The 21,033-nt window shown below is 51.4% G+C and overlaps 1 protein-coding gene across 1 annotated transcript in view; it reads right to left on the bottom strand.

Moving 5' to 3' along the window:
• The window catches only part of LOC147717753 (olfactomedin-like protein 2A), a 227,722-nt gene extending 213,339 nt beyond the window's left edge, over window positions 1–14,383 (bottom strand). The window contains exon 1 of the mRNA XM_086919879.1: window positions 14,330–14,383. Coding sequence (XP_086776005.1) covers window positions 14,330–14,383 — 54 coding nt within the window. The remainder of the gene's footprint in view (window positions 1–14,329) is intronic.
• Window positions 14,384–21,033: the final 6,650 nt, after the last annotated feature.

The following is a 21,033-nucleotide window of genomic DNA, read 5'->3' as shown; positions in this document are numbered from 1 at the left end:
GTGTCTGAGGGGCAGAGCAGGCCACTTAGACATATCCGGAGAACAGCACCAGGACTGGCTATGAAGCATCTGCCTTACCAGAGCTCTGAGGCTGTGGCAGCCGTCGGTCGGCTTTGGAGGCTGCAGGGAAAAGGTACGTTTTTTTTAATGTATTCATTTTTTTCCTCCTCACCCCCGCCTGCACCTATTTCCCCCCCCCCCCCCCCCATCGGGTTGGGTTGGCCTGGCCGCCACTAACGCACGCTGCGTGGTCACGACGTAAATACGTGCCAGAGTGCAGCGTGCGGTTCAGTGATGTATCCAACGACGAAAACACGCTACGTCACAGCTAATTTAGAGAACCTGTCATGGAGTGATCAGCTGACACACCTTATGCCCCTCCAATAGTGTGGATCACTGTTAATAACCTCAGGTGCCTTGTACAACACCTGGGCCCTATTATAAAATGTGGCACATTTTCCCTGTTGCGCAGCGTGTACCTTTCATAAGGCGCTCTAGGCGCTAACAAGGACAGTGTATTAAATCGAATGCGCTGCCCCCAGGGCAGCTACAAACTTGTGCTGCCCTGCCCTGGGGGCAGCCATTCAAGTGAAATACAGAGCGGCTTTGAAGCAGTCGCTCTGTGTTTTCACAGTGCAGGTAGCGACCCGACCGCCTGCACTTTTATGGGGATTAGAGCTTCCCTTGCAGCCGGGTGCAGTGACGGGGATGTCTGGGGGATCAGGGGATCCTCTTCCCCCCTCCAGAGGCCTGCCATCAGGGGGGTCGGGGCACACTGATGGTGTGTCTCCTGACAGCTTGTTTAACTTTGCGCCCCTGTCTATGATTCAGCGCAGGCGCAGAGGCAAAGCGATTCCTTCATTTGCATAGTGCCATGCCCGTATACAAATGAGGGAACACCCTCTGATGAAAGCGCAGGTGCTATATGTGTGCCGGAGTTAACAGAAAGGGCTACACAAGTGTTTGCAGCCCCTTCTGTAATACTAAAGTACCCCAGCGGCTAGCAAAGGAGGCGCAAATGCCTGTTGTGCCCCCTGGGGCACTTTGTATAAAATGGACCCTGTTATTTAGTGGTGTTGTTGGTAAACATTCACTTTACAAAAGCACAAATGTTCTAAAGCTCAGATGACTGTGCTGAAGTGTAGTGAAGAGTTTTCTAAAGCTCAGAACCCAGCTTGTAGGTGTCTCAGGCCCAAGACCTTGTGTTGAATTTTATAATGTTCGATCCCTTTGTTCTTGTGCCAAATGAGAAACTTTCTAAAGCTGAGAACCCGGCCCTGAGGTGTAACGTGAAGAACTTTCTAATATCAGGCACTGGTGTTCTGATTCGAAACGTTCTAATTCTGGTACTCATCAGTGTTGAGGAGTCTGATGAAGAACTTTCTAAAGCTCAGAACCTGGCACTGAGTTGTGACATAAATAGCTTCCTAAAGCTCAGAACCCAGCGTTCAGGTGTCTGAGGAAGAACTTCCTAAAGCTCAGAACCCAGTGTCCAGACTTTCCTCTAGAGCGGAGTTAGGGTTGGTTGAATGGCCAGCATTAGCTACCTCCCAGAACACCTCGTGCTCTCAGGTGAATAGAAAGAATGCCTTGGAAATTGACCCCACCTTACAAGTATCCCACAGTGCGCTCAAGTACTCACCCACGTCCAGGCGATGACCATGAAGAGGACCAGAGTGAGGTTCAGGGGGTAGATGTGCATGCCTGTGGTGGAAGCAGTGTCAGGAGCTCCACCCTCGCTGCAGATGAAGCACCCTGGCCCGTCTAGAAGCCTGGGAGCACTCGCCCTTAATGAAGAACAGGAGCACCAAACCTCTCCAGACACCACGTGGACTGGCCCTCGATGGAGACTAGGAGCACCAAACCTCTCCAGACACGACGTGCACTGGCCCTCGATGGAGACTCGGAGCACCGAACCTCTCCAGACACCCCGAGCACTAGCCCTCGAAGGAGACTAGGAGCACTGAACCTCTCCAGACATCCCGAGCACTAGCCCTCGATGGAGACCAGATGTCGAGGAGGACCTCCACTCTTTGACTATCCTGAAGGAGGGACCAGGAATGGATCTCTTTGGAGACGTGCTGCAAACCCTTGCGTCAAGGCTAGCACTGGAGGAGTGCTGACCCTTCTGATGACTTAACAATGTCCGGGACTTCACCGATGGAAGACACCGCAGCCAAGAGCTGGTAAAAGACCAGACACACAGCACGTTGATCAGGAAGCGCGGATCCTCTTCAAAAACCACCCGGGACTGATGGCTTTGGATCTTGGATCCCTCTGAAGAACAGATGCACCAGACGCCCTTGGTGATGGATGGTCCTGCCCTGCCCTGCACACCCTCCTGGAAGACAAACTTGGAGGGTGCTTGAGGACAGACTCCAACGACAGGTACCAAGGATGGAGGGTGCTTGAGGACAGACTCCAACAACAAGTGCCAAGGATGGAGGGTGCTTGAGGACAAGCTCCAACGACAAGTGCCAAGGATGGAGGGTGCTTGAGGACAGACTCCAACAACAAGTGCCAAGGATGGAGGGTGCTTGAGGACAGGCTCCAACGACAGGTACAAAGGATGGAGGGTGCTTGAGGACAGGCTCCAACGACAGGTACAAAGGATGGAGGGTGCTTGAGGACAGACTCCAACGACAGGTGCCAAGGATGGAGGGTGCTTGACGACAGACTCCAACGACAAATGTCAAGGATGGAGGGTGCTTGAGGACAGACTCCAACGACAGGTGCCAAGGATGGAGGGTGCTTGAGGTCAGACTCCAACAACAAGTGCCAAGGATGGAGGGTGCTTGAGGACAGGCTCCAACGACAGGTACAAAGGATGGAGGGTGCTTGAGGACAGGCTCCAACGACAGGTACCAAGGATGGAGGGTGCTTGAGGACAGACTCCAACAACAAGTGCCAAGGATGGAGGGTGCTTGAGGACAAGCTCCAACGACAAGTGCCAAGGATGGAGGGTGCTTGAGGACAGACTCCAACAACAAGTGCCAAGGATGGAGGGTGCTTGAGGACAGGCTCCAACGACAGGTACAAAGGATGGAGGGTGCTTGAGGAAAGAATCCAACGACAGGTACCAAGGATGGAGGGTGCTTGAGGAAAGAATCCAACGACAGGTATCAAGGATGAAGGGTGCTTGAGGACAGACTCCAACAACAAGTGCCAAGGATGGAGGGTGCTTGAGGACAAGCTCCAACGACAAGTGCCAAGGATGGAGGGTGCTTGAGGACAGACTCCAACAACAAGTGCCAAGGATGGAGGGTGCTTGAGGACAGGCTCCAACGACAGGTACAAAGGATGGAGGGTGCTTGAGGACAGGCTCCAACGACAGGTACAAAGGATGGAGGGTGCTTGAGGACAGACTCCAACGACAGATGCCAAGGATGGAGGGTGCTTGACGACAGACTCCAACGACAGGTGCCAAGGATGGAGGGTGCTTGAGGTCAGACTCCAACAACAAGTGCCAAGGATGGAGAGTGCTTGAGGACAGGCTCCAACAACAGGTACAAAGGATGGAGGGTGCTTGAGGACAGGCTCCAACGACAGGTACAAAGGATGAAGGGTGCTTGAGGACAGACTCCAACGACAAGTGCCAAGGATGGAGGGTGCTTGAGGACAGACTCCAACGACAAGTGCCAAGGATGGAGGGTGCTTGAGGACAGACCCCAACGAAGAATACCAAGAATGGAAGGTGCTTGAGGACAGACTCCGACGCAGACTCCCAGGGATGAAGTCTGCTAGGGCGCAGGTCTTCTCTCCAGAGATTAGACCTGCAGCCCTCACACCGAGGCTGCCAGGGTGAAGTGATGTCTGCCCCGTAGAGCTGTGCCTCCCTCCCAGGTGTGCTCGTAGGGAGGTGGGAGGGAGGGCAGGCCAGGGCGTGCTGCCAGGAACACCTGAGCGTCTCAGCTGCTGAGCTGTGCTCTGTGTTTAGGTCTGAATGCCTCACATCTGAGTCCTGGTGCTTGTGTGATGTGGTTATAGTAATATACACAGAGGCAAGGAGTGAAAAATACCCATCAGAAGCGCTGTGAAATAGTGAGGGAAACACTGTGTGTGCTCGTGTGCAGCTCCATGCTGTAACTCTGACATGTCAGTCTTAGAGCCTCCTGACCATCACCGCCTCATCCATCTAACCTCTGTAAACACCCTGCCTTCACGGTAAGCACTAACGTCCATTGTGCCATCTTACCCTGGCCGGAACTAAGAACCTTTACTAGAGCCGCTAGTTTAGAATTTACTGTTTAAATTTCACTATGCCATCTCATCAGCCTTCTCTGGTTTTCATGGAACCACCTGGCCTATGCATTTGGCATTCAGTGTTCCCGGCCCTACAATATGTCCTCTGACCAGTCTCTTTTGGTTTTCACTATGCCATCTGTTCTGTCTCCTTTGGTTTTCGCTATGCCATCTGACCAGTCGCTTTTGGTTTTCACTACGCCATCTGATCAGTCTCTTTTGGTTTTCAGTATGCTATCTGCTCAATCTCCTTTGGTTTTCACTATGCCATCTCATCAGCCTCCTCTGGTTTTCATGAAACCACCTCTCTCTGGCCTGCACCGCTCTCTCTGGTCTGCACCTCGCTCTCTGGCCTGCACCGTTCTCTCTTGCCTGCACCGCTCTCTCTGGCCTGTACCTCTCTCTCTGGCCTGCGCCTCTCTCTCTAACCGGCACCTCGCACTCTGGCCTGCAACGCTCTCTCTGGTCTGCACCTCACTCTATGGCCTGTACCTCTCTCTCTGGCCTGCACCGCTCTCTCTGGTCTGCAACTCGCTCTCTGGCCTGCACCTCTCTCTCTGGCCTGCACCTCGCTCTCTGTCCTACACCTCTCTCTCTGGTCTGCACCTCGCTCTCTGGCCTGCGCCTCTCTCTCTAACCTGCACCTCTCTCTCTAACCCGCAGCTCTCTCTCTGGCCTGCACCTCTCTCCCTGGCCTGCACCTCACTCTCTGGCCTGCACCTCTCTCTCTAACCTGCACCTCTCTCTCTAACCCGCACCTCTCTCTCTGGCCTGCACCTCTGTCTCTGGCCTGCACCTCACTCTCTGGCCTGCACCTCTCGCTCTAACCTGCACCTCTCTCTCTAACCCGCACCTCTCTCTCTGGCCTGCACCTCTGTCTCTGGCCTGCACCTCGCTCTCTGTTCTACACCTCGCTCTCTGTTCTGCACCTCGCTCTCTGGTCTGCACCTCTCTCTCTGGCCTGCACCTCGATCTCTGGCCTGCGTCGCTCTCTTTGGCCTGCACCGCTCTCTTTGGCCTGCACCTCGCTCTCTGCACCTCGCTCTCTGGCCTGCACCTCTCTCTCTGGTCTGCACCCCTCTCTCTGGCCTGCGCCTCTCTCTCTGGCCTGCACCTCTCTCTCTGGCCTGCACCTCGCTCTCTGGCCTGCACCGCTCTCTTTGGCCTGCACCGCTCTCTTTGGCCTGCACCTCGCTCTCTGCACCTCGCTCTCTGGACTGCGCCTGCTCTCTGGTCTGCACCCCTCTCTCTAACCTGCACCTGCTCTCTTGACTCCTCCGCTCTCTCTGGTCTGCACCTCGCTCTCTGGCCTGCACCGCTCTCTCTGGTCTGCACCCCTCTCTCTGGCCTGCGACTCTCTCTCTGGCATGCACCTGCTGTCTCTGGTCTGCACCTCTCTCTCTAACCTGCAACTCTCTCTCTGGTCTGCACCCCTGTCTCTGCCCTGCACCCCTCTCTCTGTCCTGCACCGCTCTCTCTGGCCTGCACCTCACTCTCTGGTCTGCACCTCGCTCTCTGACCTGCACCTCGCTCTCTGACCTGCACCTCTCTCTCTAACCTGCACCTCGCTCTCTGGCCTGCACCTCTCTCTCTGGCCTGCACCCCTCTCTCTGGCATGTACCTCTCTCTCTGGCCTGCGCCTCTCTCTCTAACCGGTACCTCGCACTCTGGCCTGCACCGCTCTCTCTGGTCTGCAACTCACTTTATGGCCTGTACCTCTCTCTCTGGCCTGCACCGCTCTCTCTGGTCTGCAACTCGCTCTCTGGCCTGCAACTCTCTCTCTGGTCTGCACCTTGCTCTCTGGTCTGCACCCGCTCTCTCTGGTCTGCACCTCTCTCTCTAACCTGCACCTCTCTCTCTGGTGTGCGCCTCTCTCTCTGGCCTGCACCTGCTCTCTCTGGTCTGCACCTCTCTCTCTAACCTGCACCTCTCTCTCTAACCTGCACCTCCCTCTCTCTGGCCTGCACCTCTCTCTCTGGCCTGCACCTCTCTCTCTGGTCTGCACCCCTCTCTCTGGCCCTCGCCTCTCTCTCTAACCTGCACCTCCCTCTCTGGCCTGCACCTCTCTCTCTGGTCTGCACCCCTCTCTCTGGCCTGTGCCTCTCTCTCTGGCCTGCACTTCTCTCTCTGGCCTGCGCCTCTCTCTCTGGCCTGCACCTCTCTCTCTGGTCTGCACCTCTCTCTCTGGCCTGCACCTCTCTCTCTGGCCTGCACCTCTCTCTCTGGCCTGCACCCCTCTCTCTGGCCTGCACCTGATCTCTCTGGTCTGCACTGCTCTCTCTGGCCTGCACCTGATCTCTCTGGTCTGCACTGCTCTCTCTGGCCTGCACCTCGCTCTCAGGCCTGCACCTCGGTCTCTGTACCTCTCTCTCTGACCTGCGCCTCTCTCTCTAACCTGAACCTCGCTCTCAGACCTGCACCGCTCTCTGGTCTGCGCCTCTCTCTCTGGCCTGCACCTTTCCCTCTGGTCTGCACCCCTCTCTCTGGTCTGCACCGCTCTCTCTGGCCTGCACCTTTCCCTCTGGTCTGCACCCCTCTCTCTGGTCTGCACCGCTCTCTCTGGCCTGCACCGCTCTCTCTGGTCTGCAACTCGCTCTCTGGCCTGCAACTCTCTCTCTGGTCTGCACCTTGCTCTCTGGTCTGCACCCGCTCTCTCTGGTCTGCACCTCTCTCTCTAACCTGCACCTCTCTCTCTGGTGTGCGCCTCTCTCTCTGGCCTGCACCTGCTCTCTCTGGTCTGCACCTCTCTCTCTAACCTGCACCTCTCTCTCTAACCTGCACCTCCCTCTCTCTGGCCTGCACCTCTCTCTCTGGCCTGCACCTCTCTCTCTGGTCTGCACCCCTCTCTCTGGCCCTCGCCTCTCTCTCTAACCTGCACCTCCCTCTCTGGCCTGCACCTCTCTCTCTGGTCTGCACCCCTCTCTCTGGCCTGTGCCTCTCTCTCTGGCCTGCACTTCTCTCTCTGGCCTGCGCCTCTCTCTCTGGCCTGCACCTCTCTCTCTGGTCTGCACCTCTCTCTCTGGCCTGCACCTCTCTCTCTGGCCTGCACCTCTCTCTCTGGCCTGCACCCCTCTCTCTGGCCTGCACCTGATCTCTCTGGTCTGCACTGCTCTCTCTGGCCTGCACCTGATCTCTCTGGTCTGCACTGCTCTCTCTGGCCTGCACCTCGCTCTCAGGCCTGCACCTCGGTCTCTGTACCTCTCTCTCTGACCTGCGCCTCTCTCTCTAACCTGAACCTCGCTCTCAGACCTGCACCGCTCTCTGGTCTGCGCCTCTCTCTCTGGCCTGCACCTTTCCCTCTGGTCTGCACCCCTCTCTCTGGTCTGCACCGCTCTCTCTGGCCTGCACCTTTCCCTCTGGTCTGCACCCCTCTCTCTGGTCTGCACCCCTCTCTCTGGTCTGCGCCTCTCTCTCTGGCCTGCACCTTTCCCTCTGGTCTGCACCCCTCTCTCTGGTCTGCACCGCTCTCTCTGGCCTGCACCTTTCCCTCTGGTCTGCACCCCTCTCTCTGGTCTGCACCGCTCTCTCTGGCCTGCACCTTTCCCTCTGGTCTGCACCCCTCTCTCTGGTCTGCACCGCTCTCTCTGGCCTGCACCTTTCCCTCTGGTCTGCACCCCTCTCTCTGGTCTGCACCGCTCTCTCTGGCCTGCACCGCTCTCTCTGGCCTACACCGCTCTCTCTGGCCTGCACCCCTCTCTCTGGTCTGCACCGCTCTCTCTGGCCTACACCGCTCTCTCTGGCCTGCACCGCTCTCTGGCCTGCACCACTCTCTCTGGTCTGCACCCCTCTCTCTGGCCTGCGCCTCTCTCTCTGGTCTGCACCCCTCTCTCTGGCCTGCACCCCTCTCTCTGGCCTGCACCTACTCTCGGACTTCTGCCTGGCCTCCTGACCTACAAGTCACTCTGTGGTCTGCTCCTCTCCCTGTTTCGTGCACCCCTCCCTGTGACACGCAGGGGACTCGCGTTCACCAGTCGAGGTGCTGGAGCCGCAGTGAATGGATGAGCGCGGGTCCCGGGTCCCCTTAGCAGCCTAAGCACGCTCCGAGCCATCCAAGGGCCCACCGTGTCTCCTAGCTTCACTGCAACGTCTTGTTTGCGTTTTATTAAAACTTCAAGGTCTGTGTAAGAATTAAAAACACATTTCACGTTTCCTTCATACTCCTACTATGTGACGTCATCAGCTCTCCTACGCAGGATGCTGTTTTCTTTGTCTTTTTTTTCAATCAAAGTTTCATGTGGAGGGTGAGAAAGGGCAGAGCCTGGCTCATCCGTGGCTCGCCGCTCATCCAACGGGCCCCAGAGCCGAGCCAGAGCCAACCCTTTGTGCGCAGAGTGCCTCACACAATAGTGACCATCGTCAAAGCGCTACAGTTTGCGCCTCGCCAGGCCTTGGGAGGAGGCTGGCTCCTGTAGGTCAGTGCTGGTAACATCCCGAGCCCCTGCAGCTACTCTCAGTCAATCATCAGTCTCCCACTGAGCTCATCCCACCTGCAGTAATCACAGAGAGGTCTGGACAGGTGTTTAGCAGCCGCTCAGCAGCGCCCGCACGCCATGTTTGTGTTACTGCTGGGGCACGGGGTAAGAGTTTGAAAGCAAAAGAGATCACAAACACTGCCTACCGCTCGCCACCTTATCCAATGGCGCCATCTACAGGACTTTCCTTTTAGTACCACAATGTAACCAACTTTAATAGAGGTGGACGAGAAAACAAATTACAGGGAGCCCAGCCAGAGCCGAGCCACGAGAAGACTGGCTCTAACAGCCCGTACACGAGCCGAGCCTTGGAAATATTTGGGGGCATATTTACAAATATCTTTTGTAATATAAAAGCGGAGATAAAACTATTGCCCTATTTACAAGAGGGTGCTAACATGCATAATCGCATGTTAGCACCCTTTTTCCCAATGCTTCCCTCTGCATCTCTAATGAAATGCAAAGTGGGCGTCACTGGGCGTACCCCGGGTGGACTACCTTGCAAATATCGCTTATGTTTACATCGCAATATTTACAAGGCAGCACACAAGATTTTAGCACAGGTTAGATTTTGGCGAAAATAACGTCTGCTAAAATCCTTACTTACCTATACTTAACATTGGGGCTGGATTATGCTGATACGATCACAGGGTCGTATCAGCAAGGTTGTCGCCTTTATGCAGGGAACATCGCTGGAAAATCAGCAATGTTCCCTGCAAAACGGCGATAACCTCACTATCTCTGTAATTTTTTTCGCCCTGGAGAAACGCGTTGTTTATAATGAGCTATAAATTCCAGAGATAGCCTGCGATAACAAATTTATCGCTAAGCATGGCCAGCGATAATTATCGCTGGCCGTTGATAATATGCCCCAAGGATAACTAAATTAAGCAACAAACATGTTAGAATATAATAGGATGGGTTCAAAATGTACTTAAGTATATTTCATTAACATGAAGAAGCTCTTCAGATTAGAAAAGATTATTTGAAAAGTATTAATTAAAAGTGAGAGTTTTTCTACATGATTTGTGAAACCATCATACCATGCATACTGGTGAAGTAAGAGGCAAGTCAGTTTTCATGTACACCCAGCGGTCGAAGTGCATTAAAAAAGTATGTGTACTATGATGCTGCATGCAATGGGGAGGGGTCAGTGAGCGTGGGGCAGGGTCAAAGGTGTAGATAAAAATAACAAAATATTTTGTACTTTTGTGGGTCTTTCACGGTCAGGTAGCTACCTATAAAATAAGATGCAGCTTAAGTGAAAAATAAATAAAACAGCTGTTACTCTGTGGAAATACACTAAAGAACATTATGAAACCTCTACTACTAGTCAATGCACGGTGGTGTGTAACCAAAGAGTCACAGAATTAAATCTTGGCTGGTACAGTGAGAATAATGACCTGTATTTTTGGTGTTACGAGGTCACAGCCTGTGACAGAAAGCACTGTAAATATATAAGTTATTATTTTTAACTTGCATTGCACACAGAATAGGATAGACTGCTACAAAATGTGCAAAAAGATTAAAGATAAAATGATGCTTCAAAAATATAGATTTTAGTAATACCCAGACTATACGTAATGCAAGTGTTTTTTCATAACTGTCCCTATGTATGGGGTAGTAAGCCAATATAGATACAATTATATTAAAAGCACACACTTCACAGCTCTGCTGTTAACTCTTTGCACCACTCAAAAATAGTAAATCTTTGTCATCACAAAGCTTGAAGTGATTTGATCAATTGAAGCCAGTACCACTCCCAAGCATCCTTTTCATTTGCTGATAAGCATTTACGTTTGCAGAATTAACTTGTTGCACAGATTTGCATTTCTTTCAGGCAATCAGGCACCTTGGACGGAAGGCTGGTTTAGCTGTTTGCCCTGCTTTAGTTTCACAGTATAGGAGACTCACTGAATGACACTTTAGCTGAAGCATTTAGGCTATCCGAATTAACCGTCAGTTGTCTTTTTACAAAAAGTAGGGGAACGGTTTTTCATAAATCAAAAAAGTATGGGTACACCGTGCCCATCCAATACCGCCCACTTCGACCTCTATATACACCTTAAATGATGCCTAGATTCTTGTTAGCACTGGAGCAACATTATAGGCTATTAAAAGCAAAATAAGTTTTCATACAGCATACATCCTGAACTCACATATTTGATGGTGCTCTCATTCATATGTAATAATGAACAAAAAGGTGGCTTGGTGGAATAAAGTATGTGGCTAGGATCACACAAGTTGGTCAAGAAGGGAAGCCGCAATTGAGCCTAGATTTTCCAATTTCACACTGTGCAATTTGGCCATTAGTTGGGTATCTCTTTCTGCCATCAAAAGTTAATACTTTGTTATAAATTGATGGATGATGATATTAGAGCCTAGTTAACAGGCGAAATCCATATGTTATTTTGCTCAGTTTTGCATAGCCCAAACCTTGCCCAAGACACGAGTGCTTCACAACTGACACAGAATATGTTTCATTTTTTTTCAACACAGAGAGATTTTCCAGAATTCACAGAGTGCTATATCAAGACTGGGAGTCACGCCAAAAGTAAAACACCCATGGTACACCATTGGCAGCTGCAGACACTACGCCACGTCGCCTCACTGAAAGCTTGTTTGCTACCAAAATCGAAGGGTGGGGCAACAGAAGCTGTCTAAACGGTTTGACACAGACCTCACAAGGATTTACAGGACAACAACCTCCAGTCATGTCAGAATTTTAAGCCGACACTGACTGGTTTTGAAGTCTAATAGTTAATGACTAAAACTAAATAGTCGAAAACTAATTAATAGATATTAACAGATGTTTCTCATTCTAGCAATTTGACATGTTAGAGTGTACATTAAGTCACTATACAATGATCATTCCACTTGTTAAAGTAGCTGATCACAAGGATACAGAAGGGAAAATGATATGGTAAAGCATCATATTAAATAACGTAGGGGCATATTATCAAGGGGGACGAAATGAGATTATTCCCGCTTTAGCGGCCGTTTTCGGCCGCAAAGTGGCGATAATTTAATCGTTTGCATGTTTGCGATATTTATCGCTAATGACATGCAAAGTAGGCGTACCTAACCTGTTAGCGACTGAAAGCTGTCGCTAACATCCCTATCGCCTATTATCAACGCAGGCGTAGCGATGAAAAAATTTGCGCTAAGCTTAAATATCGCCAAAACCAAATCCTGCTCAGACCACTTCTTAGCCTGTATATCCAACGGGAGGTGGATATTCAGGTTAAGTCCCTATTAGCGATAATGCGTGAATATCACTGTATTTCAGGCAATATTCACGCATTTTGCTGCTATCGCCGGATATTTTATCGCATTGGAGATAAATGTTGCTAATAGGACCATATTTCTGCGATAAAATCCGGCAATGTGCAGCGATAAAAATTTTTTCGCTAAGCTCATTTAGCGATAAATATCGCTAGTTGTTGATAATATACCCTGTAATTCTTCTTTATTGGAACCTAACATGTAAGCTTGGAGTTTAAAAATCCAAAAGCTCTCTCTTTCACGTAATCTTTTCACGATCACCAAAGCTCCTGTGAAGTTTATTGGTTTAAGTCATTATTATGAAATTTGTTGAATCATTTTTGTTTCTGTAGGAGTTGGTTATTTAATTTCATTTCCCCTTCATTACATGTATATATTTTAAATATTTGTCTTTTATCTTTTTCCATTCCGTTTCTTCTTTTCTATTTCTATTTTCCTTTTAAAGTGTCCCTCATGGAAATGATCATTATTAATATCGAATATGTAGTCTTGTTGCAAATGTGCATTTTTTTGTTTTTTTGCAGTGTGTAATTAAACAGCAATTGTTAAACATATATTACATGGGCCTGATGAAGCGACATGTTGTCGTGAAACACGTGTTGGCCTGTGAAGAATACCTATTGATACAAAAGTAGTGAATAAATTCATGATATATTAATTAATTTTCAACTATTGAGTTTTACTCATTACCCGTTAGCCCTCGAAACCCACTAGTGTTCACTGAAAGCTCGACTCAGTTTGGAGTCAACGTTCGAATAGAGCCTCGAGCCGAACCAGAGCCAGGCATCTGGCTCGAGCCTGGAGCCTGGCTCGAGCGTTCAGAGGTTCACCCAACTCTATTAATTAATCCAGCTCAGTCTCTGCTTCAACTTTGGGGGAATACCTTTTCCTCTCACTCTCTCTCTGTAATGTGTGTATGTCTGTAATATACTACAACCCTAGAAGAAAGGGAGCAGCGCTCTAACCTGGGCCCCAGGCACAGTCAATGTGTGATTGGAGGGGTAGTTGGTTTCTAAGAGCAAAAGTGGACTATTAATGCACCAAGCTGCAGCTCTCACTTTCTCTGTGTCTTTCCCTTTAGGCCTCTTTCAATCCCTGTCCTGTCTCGCTCCTCTGTCTCTCTCGGTCCCTGTCCCTCTCTCTCTTTCTCTCCCTGCAGGCCTCTCTCTAGCTATCCCCTCCCTGTCTCTCTGTATTTCTCTCCCTCCTCTGTCTGTCTCCTTGTCTGTCTCTTACATCTGTTTCTATCTCTCTTTTTACCCTTGCTGTGCCTGTGTCTCTTTCTTCCTTTGCAGGGGTGGCTGTCTCCCAAGTGAAGTTTCTCTCTCCTATAGGTGAGTGGTGCTTTGAATGTCTTAGTCTTCACCTGTAATGTAGTGGTGAATGCTGTCTTCTGTGTGAGGGTTCAGGTAGTTGCTTCTGCTGAACATTGTGCTGTCTTCCTGCACAGTACATAGGTTTCGCTGAATCTGTAGATCTGTGCAGTACCAATATCAACCAGTGATTACATGCTTAGGCAATCCATTGGCAGCAAGGACGACGGTGGCTGTTGCCCAGTTACACTTGGGGAGGTGGTCTCCTTGCCTAGATACAGCATCAGGGACTCCAGAGACTGTGTTAGATTTACTTAGCTTTTGCATTGCACTGGCCCCCTACGAAATAAAGAGTTTTGTTTATTAGGATTACCTCTCTCCGGCCTTACAAAGTCTCTGCTGGCTCCCTACTAAAGAAAGAGTTTTGTTTGTTAAGAGCTTCTCTCTCCAGCCTAACAAGTCTGTACTGGGTCCTTACTAAACAATGAGTTCTGTTTATTAGGAGCACCTCAATCTGGCCTTACTAAGTCTGTGCTGGATCCCTATGTTGGGGTTCAGGGGGGACTGGTGCCTTCTGTCTAGTTCCCCATTCATTGGTTTTAGCTTAAAGTGCCAAGTGCATATGCAAATTTATGGATGCTCCCTAGGGCTCGCTTTAAAAGGGGGCTGCCAACAGGAAACAGGTGCTTGGTTTCTACTATGGTCCCTTGCCGTGTGTTTCCTGTTCCTGTTGTTCTACCTTGTTCCCTTTCCTTCGAGCTCTGTTCCAGCGGTCTTTTCAAGTGCTGGGTGTTGATCCCCTTTTTTCCCTATTACCCTGTTTCTTAATCCATTGGGCATTACTGAACCCTTATTGGGGACCTGTTTTTGATCTTCGGTGATGTTCCGGGATTCGCGGCTGCGTTTCCTAAGAGTTCTAGCGTCGTGTTATTTACCCCTTTTTTGTATCCAAACCATCTTGTACGTTGTTTGGGTGGTTTCACGAAGGAGCTGAATAACGGCCGTTTTTTGTGCTACCTTCGTGTTCTTTTTAGATTCCAGGTTTTTTTTAGGTGTCTTTCGAATTCCCATGGTGCCTTTTTTCCCCTGTCCCTTTTTGTCTTATGATTGTGTATTCCACCCCCTTTGAGATTCTTGGTGTTTCCCGAGGGTGCGTGGTTGGTCTGGGGTTACGCAAGAAACAACCAATACGATTGCGGTGGAAGAAATCCTGTTTCGTATCAGGCCACTCCTGTTTGTTTACTGGGCGGTCTCGTCTGAGTCAAGTTGTCAGCTGCCAAGAAGCCAGAGAAGACGAGCTGTGTTCCCCAAGACCTTGGGTTCCCTTGTTTTGTTACCCACCTTCTCCCAGTGTCGTGTTCTCCGCCACCCGTTTTGATCGCGGGTGTTGGGGGTCACGGCGAGGGTAGAGGATTGGGACGTTCTTCACTCCTGCGGTGTTGGGCTGGTCGGCATCGGAACAGAAAACCAAGCCCACGAATTAATACGCCGCCTGAGTGAAGAATGATTGAGGAAAGCACCAAGAGAAGAGGGAGGGATCACTCAGTAAAGACTAGGCCCCCCTTGATTCAACCAGCCACATTTAAATATGAAAGGAGAGGGGGGCAGAGTGGGTCTCCTACTCCTTTGTCTGTTACAGTGAACACTCCTGTGCCGGTGCCTCTAGCAGCTCCAGAGAGGTTTTCCGGGGACAGTAGCAGATATGCTATCTTTATGAACCAGTGCCATTTGCACTTCATGTGTCGACCAACCGCTTTTCCTGACGATACTACTAAGGTAGCGTTTGTGATTTCATATCTTTCGGGTACTGCTGCTGGTTGGGCGGTCCCCTTAGTCGAAAACAATGACGCTGTGTTAAGTAGTTTTCCGGCCTTCAAGCTCCAGATGCATAGTCTGTTTGCTAAGCATGCGTTCATGCAGGCAAGCGATGTTGAATTGTTTAAGCTACGGCAGGGTAAGCAGGATCTTCTGGGTTATGTGGCTACCTTTAATCGCTTAGTAGCAGAGACACAATTGCCCATGGCAAAGAGAACCTCTTTATTTTATCAGGGCTTGTGGGAGGACTTTAAAGAAATTGTCTCACAGGTTGTAGACCCCCCCGAAGATTGTGTTGAGTTAATTGATTTGGTTGTAAAACTCAACCATCGAATGAGTGAAAGAAAAGGGGAAAAGATCCGGTTTCAACCCCCAAAGACAACTGTAACCAAGAGAGAAACATCTGAACATGGGGGTGTGAAGACCGATCACGAACCTATGCCATTGGGTGGGGTGCGGGGTCCCTTATCCAAGGAGGAGAAGGAGCGGAGGCGGTTGTTGCAGTTGTGTTTGTATTGTGGGAGGGGTGGACACTTCGCTCGAGAGTGTCCAGTGAAACCATCCCGGATACCGGTGAATAAGGATGTGGCTTTCGTGGGAAGGGGGTGTGAGAGGCCTTCTGTCCTTGAGAGTAAATATTGTAATCCATATGATGTACAAGGGGCAGTTCAAAAAGTCCTGCATCATTTCACGGTGTCGGCTTGCTTCGCTTATTCATCTGCTGGTAGAGCTTCCTTGTCGGTGTTATTAGATTGTGGGGCCACAGGGAACTTTATGGATATCGGGTTGGCCGAGAAGTTGATGGTTCCGTGTGTGATGAAAAAACAACCTGAACCTGTGAGGGCTATTGACGGCACAGAGCAAATCTCTGGGTCGATGGTTCAACAAACCGAACCTCTGTTGATGACATTCGATAATGGGCATTCTGAGACAGTCTGTTTCGATCTGATAGCCGCACTAGCTTTTGGGGTGGTACTCGGGGTACCCTGGTTACAGGCCCATAATCCCAGAATTGATTGGGCGCGGAGGTTGGTCACGCTCGATTCGGAGTATTGCCTTCTTCACTGTTATTGTGAGGCGACTGATTGGGTGTCTCCGTTGTCTTGTGCAGCGAGTGGTTGCGTTCAGAACAGTTTGCCTCCTTCGTTTGTGGCATACAACAAGGAGGTGTTTGATAAGGATCAGGCGTGTGTTTTGCCACCATACAGGGCTTTTGATTGCCGTATTGATTTGGTTCCTGGGCCATATTGCCCTGTAGTCGGGTTTCTGCGTTGTCGGAGGCGGAGGAGAAACATCTACGGCAATATTTGGATGAGATGTTAAAGAATGGGTTTATCCGACCTTCTTCTTCGCCTGTATCATCCTCCATATTTTTTATACCGATGAAGGAGGGTGATCTTCGCTCTTGCGTGGACTACAGAGCGTTGAATAAAGTCACAATAAAGAACAAGTACCTATTACCTCTCATACCGGTGTTGTTAGATCAGCTGCGACATGCCAAGGTGTTCACAAAGCTTGGAGGTGCTAGGGGGCGCACAGCGGAATGGCTGCCTGAACTGCAGCTCCGCAGGGCGATATCACACGATGTGATTCATTGCCACTAAAGCCCCACCAACCCACCCTGCGCGACCACGATCGGGTGCAGGAAGATGCGGAGCACAGTTGGATGTTTGCGGAGGCGGCCGCTCCCCCTGCATCGCGGAGAAAAACCGAGGTCGCTGTAACCCGCACCGGACTGCCTGACAAGATGGCCGGCGGCCGACCGGAGGTATGTCGCGAGCAACGCACGAGCGGTAGCAGGCAGACCGCTTAACCCAACATCAGCACCCATCCTTGCTCACGGACCGCCAGGGCCAGAGAGCACGTCCACACCGCTGCAGGCCTGTGCTTTAGCGGCGGTGTCCGCTTCCACATCGACTGGGTTGCCTGACAAGATGGCGGCACCCCCTCCCGGTACGGCGATTTCGCAGCACTAACGCAGGCGGGCTCCTGCTCGTATAACGAGGTGCCCTAACGGCGGACCGGCGGGTAGTAGGACTGGGCACACTACCGCGCGCATAACATCTGGGCACAGCGCATTGGAGGCCTTCTGACGTCCGCTGATTCGGAGGTCAAGACGCAGGGGGCTAGGGAGCGAACAGACATCGGGGGCAGGGAACCACGCAACAAAGGGGCAGAGGCTCCGGATGGACTAACAGCGAGGCGCCCTATCCACACAGGCACGTAGGCGACCATCTCCCTCGTCTCTCACCGCTGCGGCACTGGCCAGTGCACGTCGCTTCCATAGCCCTGCTGGAGTACTGCAACCAGAGAGAGCCACCTTGGGAACGACCTAGCCATCGAGTGCATCTGCTGACTACCACCAAAACGGAAACACGGCGACGTCGACCAGAGTAACGAGGGCGACTAGACCCCAGTTGAGTAAGGTGCCTTCACCGCCCGCCACCATGGGCAAGCCAGACAAACAGCAGCCAAAACTCTCCTTTGATAATAGGAAGGGGACTAAGCCAGTGGATGACGCAACGGAGGCCGGCGGGTCTTCGGCCTCGCCACCGTCTACCAACATGGAGAAGATCCTGCTGGCGATTCAGTCAAATCTACAGGACATAAACGGGAAGTTGGACAATCTAACGTGCAGGATGGATGGCATGGCTGCCCGACAAGAAAAGCACGGCGAACGACTGGATGAAGCCGAAACCAGGATTTCGGCGGTCGAAGATGAGGCGCGCACGTCCACCTCCAAATGCGCGGGAATGGAGCGCATCCTGGAGGTAATAAAAGCAAAGGAGGAGGATTTGGAAGCGCGCTCGAGGCGCAACAACGTGCGAATAGCGGGCCTGCCAGAATCCACCAACACAGGCCGCATGGAACAGTATGTCGAAGGGCTCTGTAGGGACATCTTTGGAGCGGAGGCCTTATCGCAGATCTTCATTGTGGAACGGGCCCATAGATCGCTAGGCCCCAAACCACCACCAGGCGCTACGCCCCGACCGATAGTAGCAAGGATCCTAAATTACAGGGACAGAGACGTGATCCTCAGGCTTGCAAGGGAGAAGGGCAAAATCATTCACCAGGGCAACACTCTGGAATTCTACCCCGATCACACGGTTGCTGTTCAGCAAGCACGTAGAGAATACACCGCGGTGAAGGCCAAGCTGCGAGAATTAAACGTTGGGTATTCCATGTTGTATCCTGCCCGGCTCCGTGTGGTGTGGAAGGAGCAGACGATAGTGCTACCAACACCTAAGGCGGCCCTCGAACTTGTCAAGAAAATACAGCAAGAGGCGAGGTCGGAAGCCAGACGAGACCAGAACAGAGACTCAGACTGAGGCGCCTGGAACACTCAAACTTCACACAGCGGTAGAGACTTCTGCACGAATTACCGCGAGGTACTGCTGCACTGCCACTTTCGGCTGGCTATGCAAGGTTTGTTGATGAGAAACTACTTGAGGTGAGCTGCTGGCGTTTTATCTTTGATTTGTGCATTGGGCGGTGAAGGGGTGGGGAGCGGCTGAAATACTGTGACTGTAGCCCTATCCTGCCCTGACCTATCGCAAGCACTCATGTCCGTACTAAGCTACCAGGCCTTCCTCATGGGATTTCAGAGACAACGGCCATGTTGTGACTGCTCCTGCCGCTCATGAGGGCACTGGGGCGGGTCTTTTTGTGTACCCTGTGCTCGCAAGCCCTCAGAACTGGAAGGGGGACAACCTAGAGAGTCGCGGAGCAGTGGACGTCGTGCTCCGTCCCACATTACGTGATGTGCACTAATGGAGGTGTCGTGACCGCACAGGCTGCTGAGGTCCAGATTGGGTGTGGCCGGACAATTATTAAGTGCGGGGAATGGGATTCACTGCATTGAATGGGAATGCCCCCCCCCCCTACGCTTCTGTGCATTGTGGAATGGGGTTATGTTTTCTCTGGGTCTGCTTCACTGCCTGCATCCAGCGCGGGGGTGGGACTGGGAATGTGGGCTTGTGGATTAATGGACACATATTTTGCGTTTCAGTTTGATTCAAGTTAATGTCGCCTGCACCTGTATATCGGGTGAAGTGCTGTGCCACTAGCGGTCCTCCATGAGGGTACAACCCTACACAAGTTTTGCTATGAGCACTAAGTTGTTGGTTACACTGTTGAGGGAGTTGTGCTCTGTGAGGATGAGGCTTCGGCAGGTTGGGGTTGCTGGAGTGGGAGGGACTTGGGGAGGGGGGATGCTTAACTGTTTACTAAGGCCGAAGGTATTGCAAACCAGTACATTCTACATGTTGGCCCTGCTGGGGCTTGTGTGTGCAGGTGGTGATCATGGAGCTGGATGGGGTCGGGATCGGGGCGGACTGCTTGCGTGTTTAGGAATGAATGGTACTGTCTCAAATGGGTACGCCAGGCTCTAGAACTGATAGCAGGAACGGACTAAACGTCCTTACATGGAATATACGGGGGTTCTCACGCCCACAGAAAATCAGGCAAGTGTTTGCCAGTCTCACCAGATGGAATATTGACATTGCATTCCTGCAGGAATCGCACCTGGCACCGCATACTCACGCTACATTGGGGTCGAAATGGGCGGGATCGTCCTACAGAGCCTCATATTCTTCCTATTCCCGGGGGGTGCTCATCTTGGTCAAGAAAGGGGTACACTTCGAAGAGAGACATGTGACACAAGACCCAGCTGGCAGATACGTGCTAGTGTCCGGCAAGCTTAGGGGGCAACACATAACACTCCTCAACATATATGGCCCGAACATTGATGCACCTGACTTTTATCGGGAAATCTGGGGACACTTGCAGAACCACACTGGCACACACATTTTATGTGGGGGGGACTGGAACGTAACACTGCGGGACGGGCTGGACCGGTCTTCCCAATCAGTGGAACAACACAAGCAGGCGAGGCTTATGATAGACCACATGATGAGCGATCTAGCGTTAGCAGATATCTGGAGACTACAACACACTGACGATCCTGGCGCTACTCACATCACAGCATCACACAATAGTTGGTCCAGACTGGACTACTGGCTAGGGTCCAGGGATGCTGCACTATGGGCACGTACGGTAAAGGTGCTCCCACGCACATTGTCGGACCACAATCCGGTTCTATTACAGCTGGACATTCCGCACTACACGCCCCCCCCTTTCACTGGCGATTTAATTCCCAGGCCCTCACGGACCCTATATATGTCGACACCCTGACTAAGGCGATCAAGGACTACTTCGCTAATAACTCTCAAACTACGGACGACCCATGTCTACTCTGGGAAGCCTTTAAGGCCACGATAAGGGGCGTCTGCATTAGCACTACCATAGGTGTACTCAAAGACATCAGGAGCCAGATCCGCCGCTGCGAAAGCCAGATGAGGGATCTTGAACTGCAATATGAAAACACACAGGACATACTGTTATTACCCCAACTGCGAGACTTACACACAGAACATGCCGACTTCCTGGCGTCAGAAATCAAATATCTAGATCGCAAACACACAGCCAGGGCTTTTGGAGAAGGGGGTAGGCCAGGGCGTGTACTGGCGTGGAAAATATGTGACGGGCGGGGGCATTCGGCTATCCTTCGGGTCAAATCAGGGGCGGGTGTAGTACAAACGCACTCGGCAGACATAGTCAAATGTTTTGCAGACTCTTACAGCACACTATACCAATCTCAACCAACAGCTACAGCGGAAGAAACTTACGAATACCTCCATGATGTGGCGATTGGCTGGCTGTCAGATGCCCATCGGGAATATCTGGCTCGGCCGATCACGGTGGAGGAGGTCACTGAAGTGATCGCATCGCTCCCAAATGGTAAGGCGCCAGGCCCGGATGGATACACGTCCGAATTTTACAAGAAATTTGTGGATATCATTGCCCCATATTTGGTGGACATGTATGGCACCTCCTTTGAGGGTTCG

This window comes from Lissotriton vulgaris, chromosome 5 (genome assembly GCF_964263255.1).
Source record: "Lissotriton vulgaris chromosome 5, aLisVul1.2, whole genome shotgun sequence".
Taxonomy (NCBI): Eukaryota; Metazoa; Chordata; class Amphibia; order Caudata; family Salamandridae; genus Lissotriton; species Lissotriton vulgaris.
The sequence above is the reverse complement of the archived record's forward strand: the minus strand, read 5'-3'. Positions and strand labels throughout refer to the sequence as shown.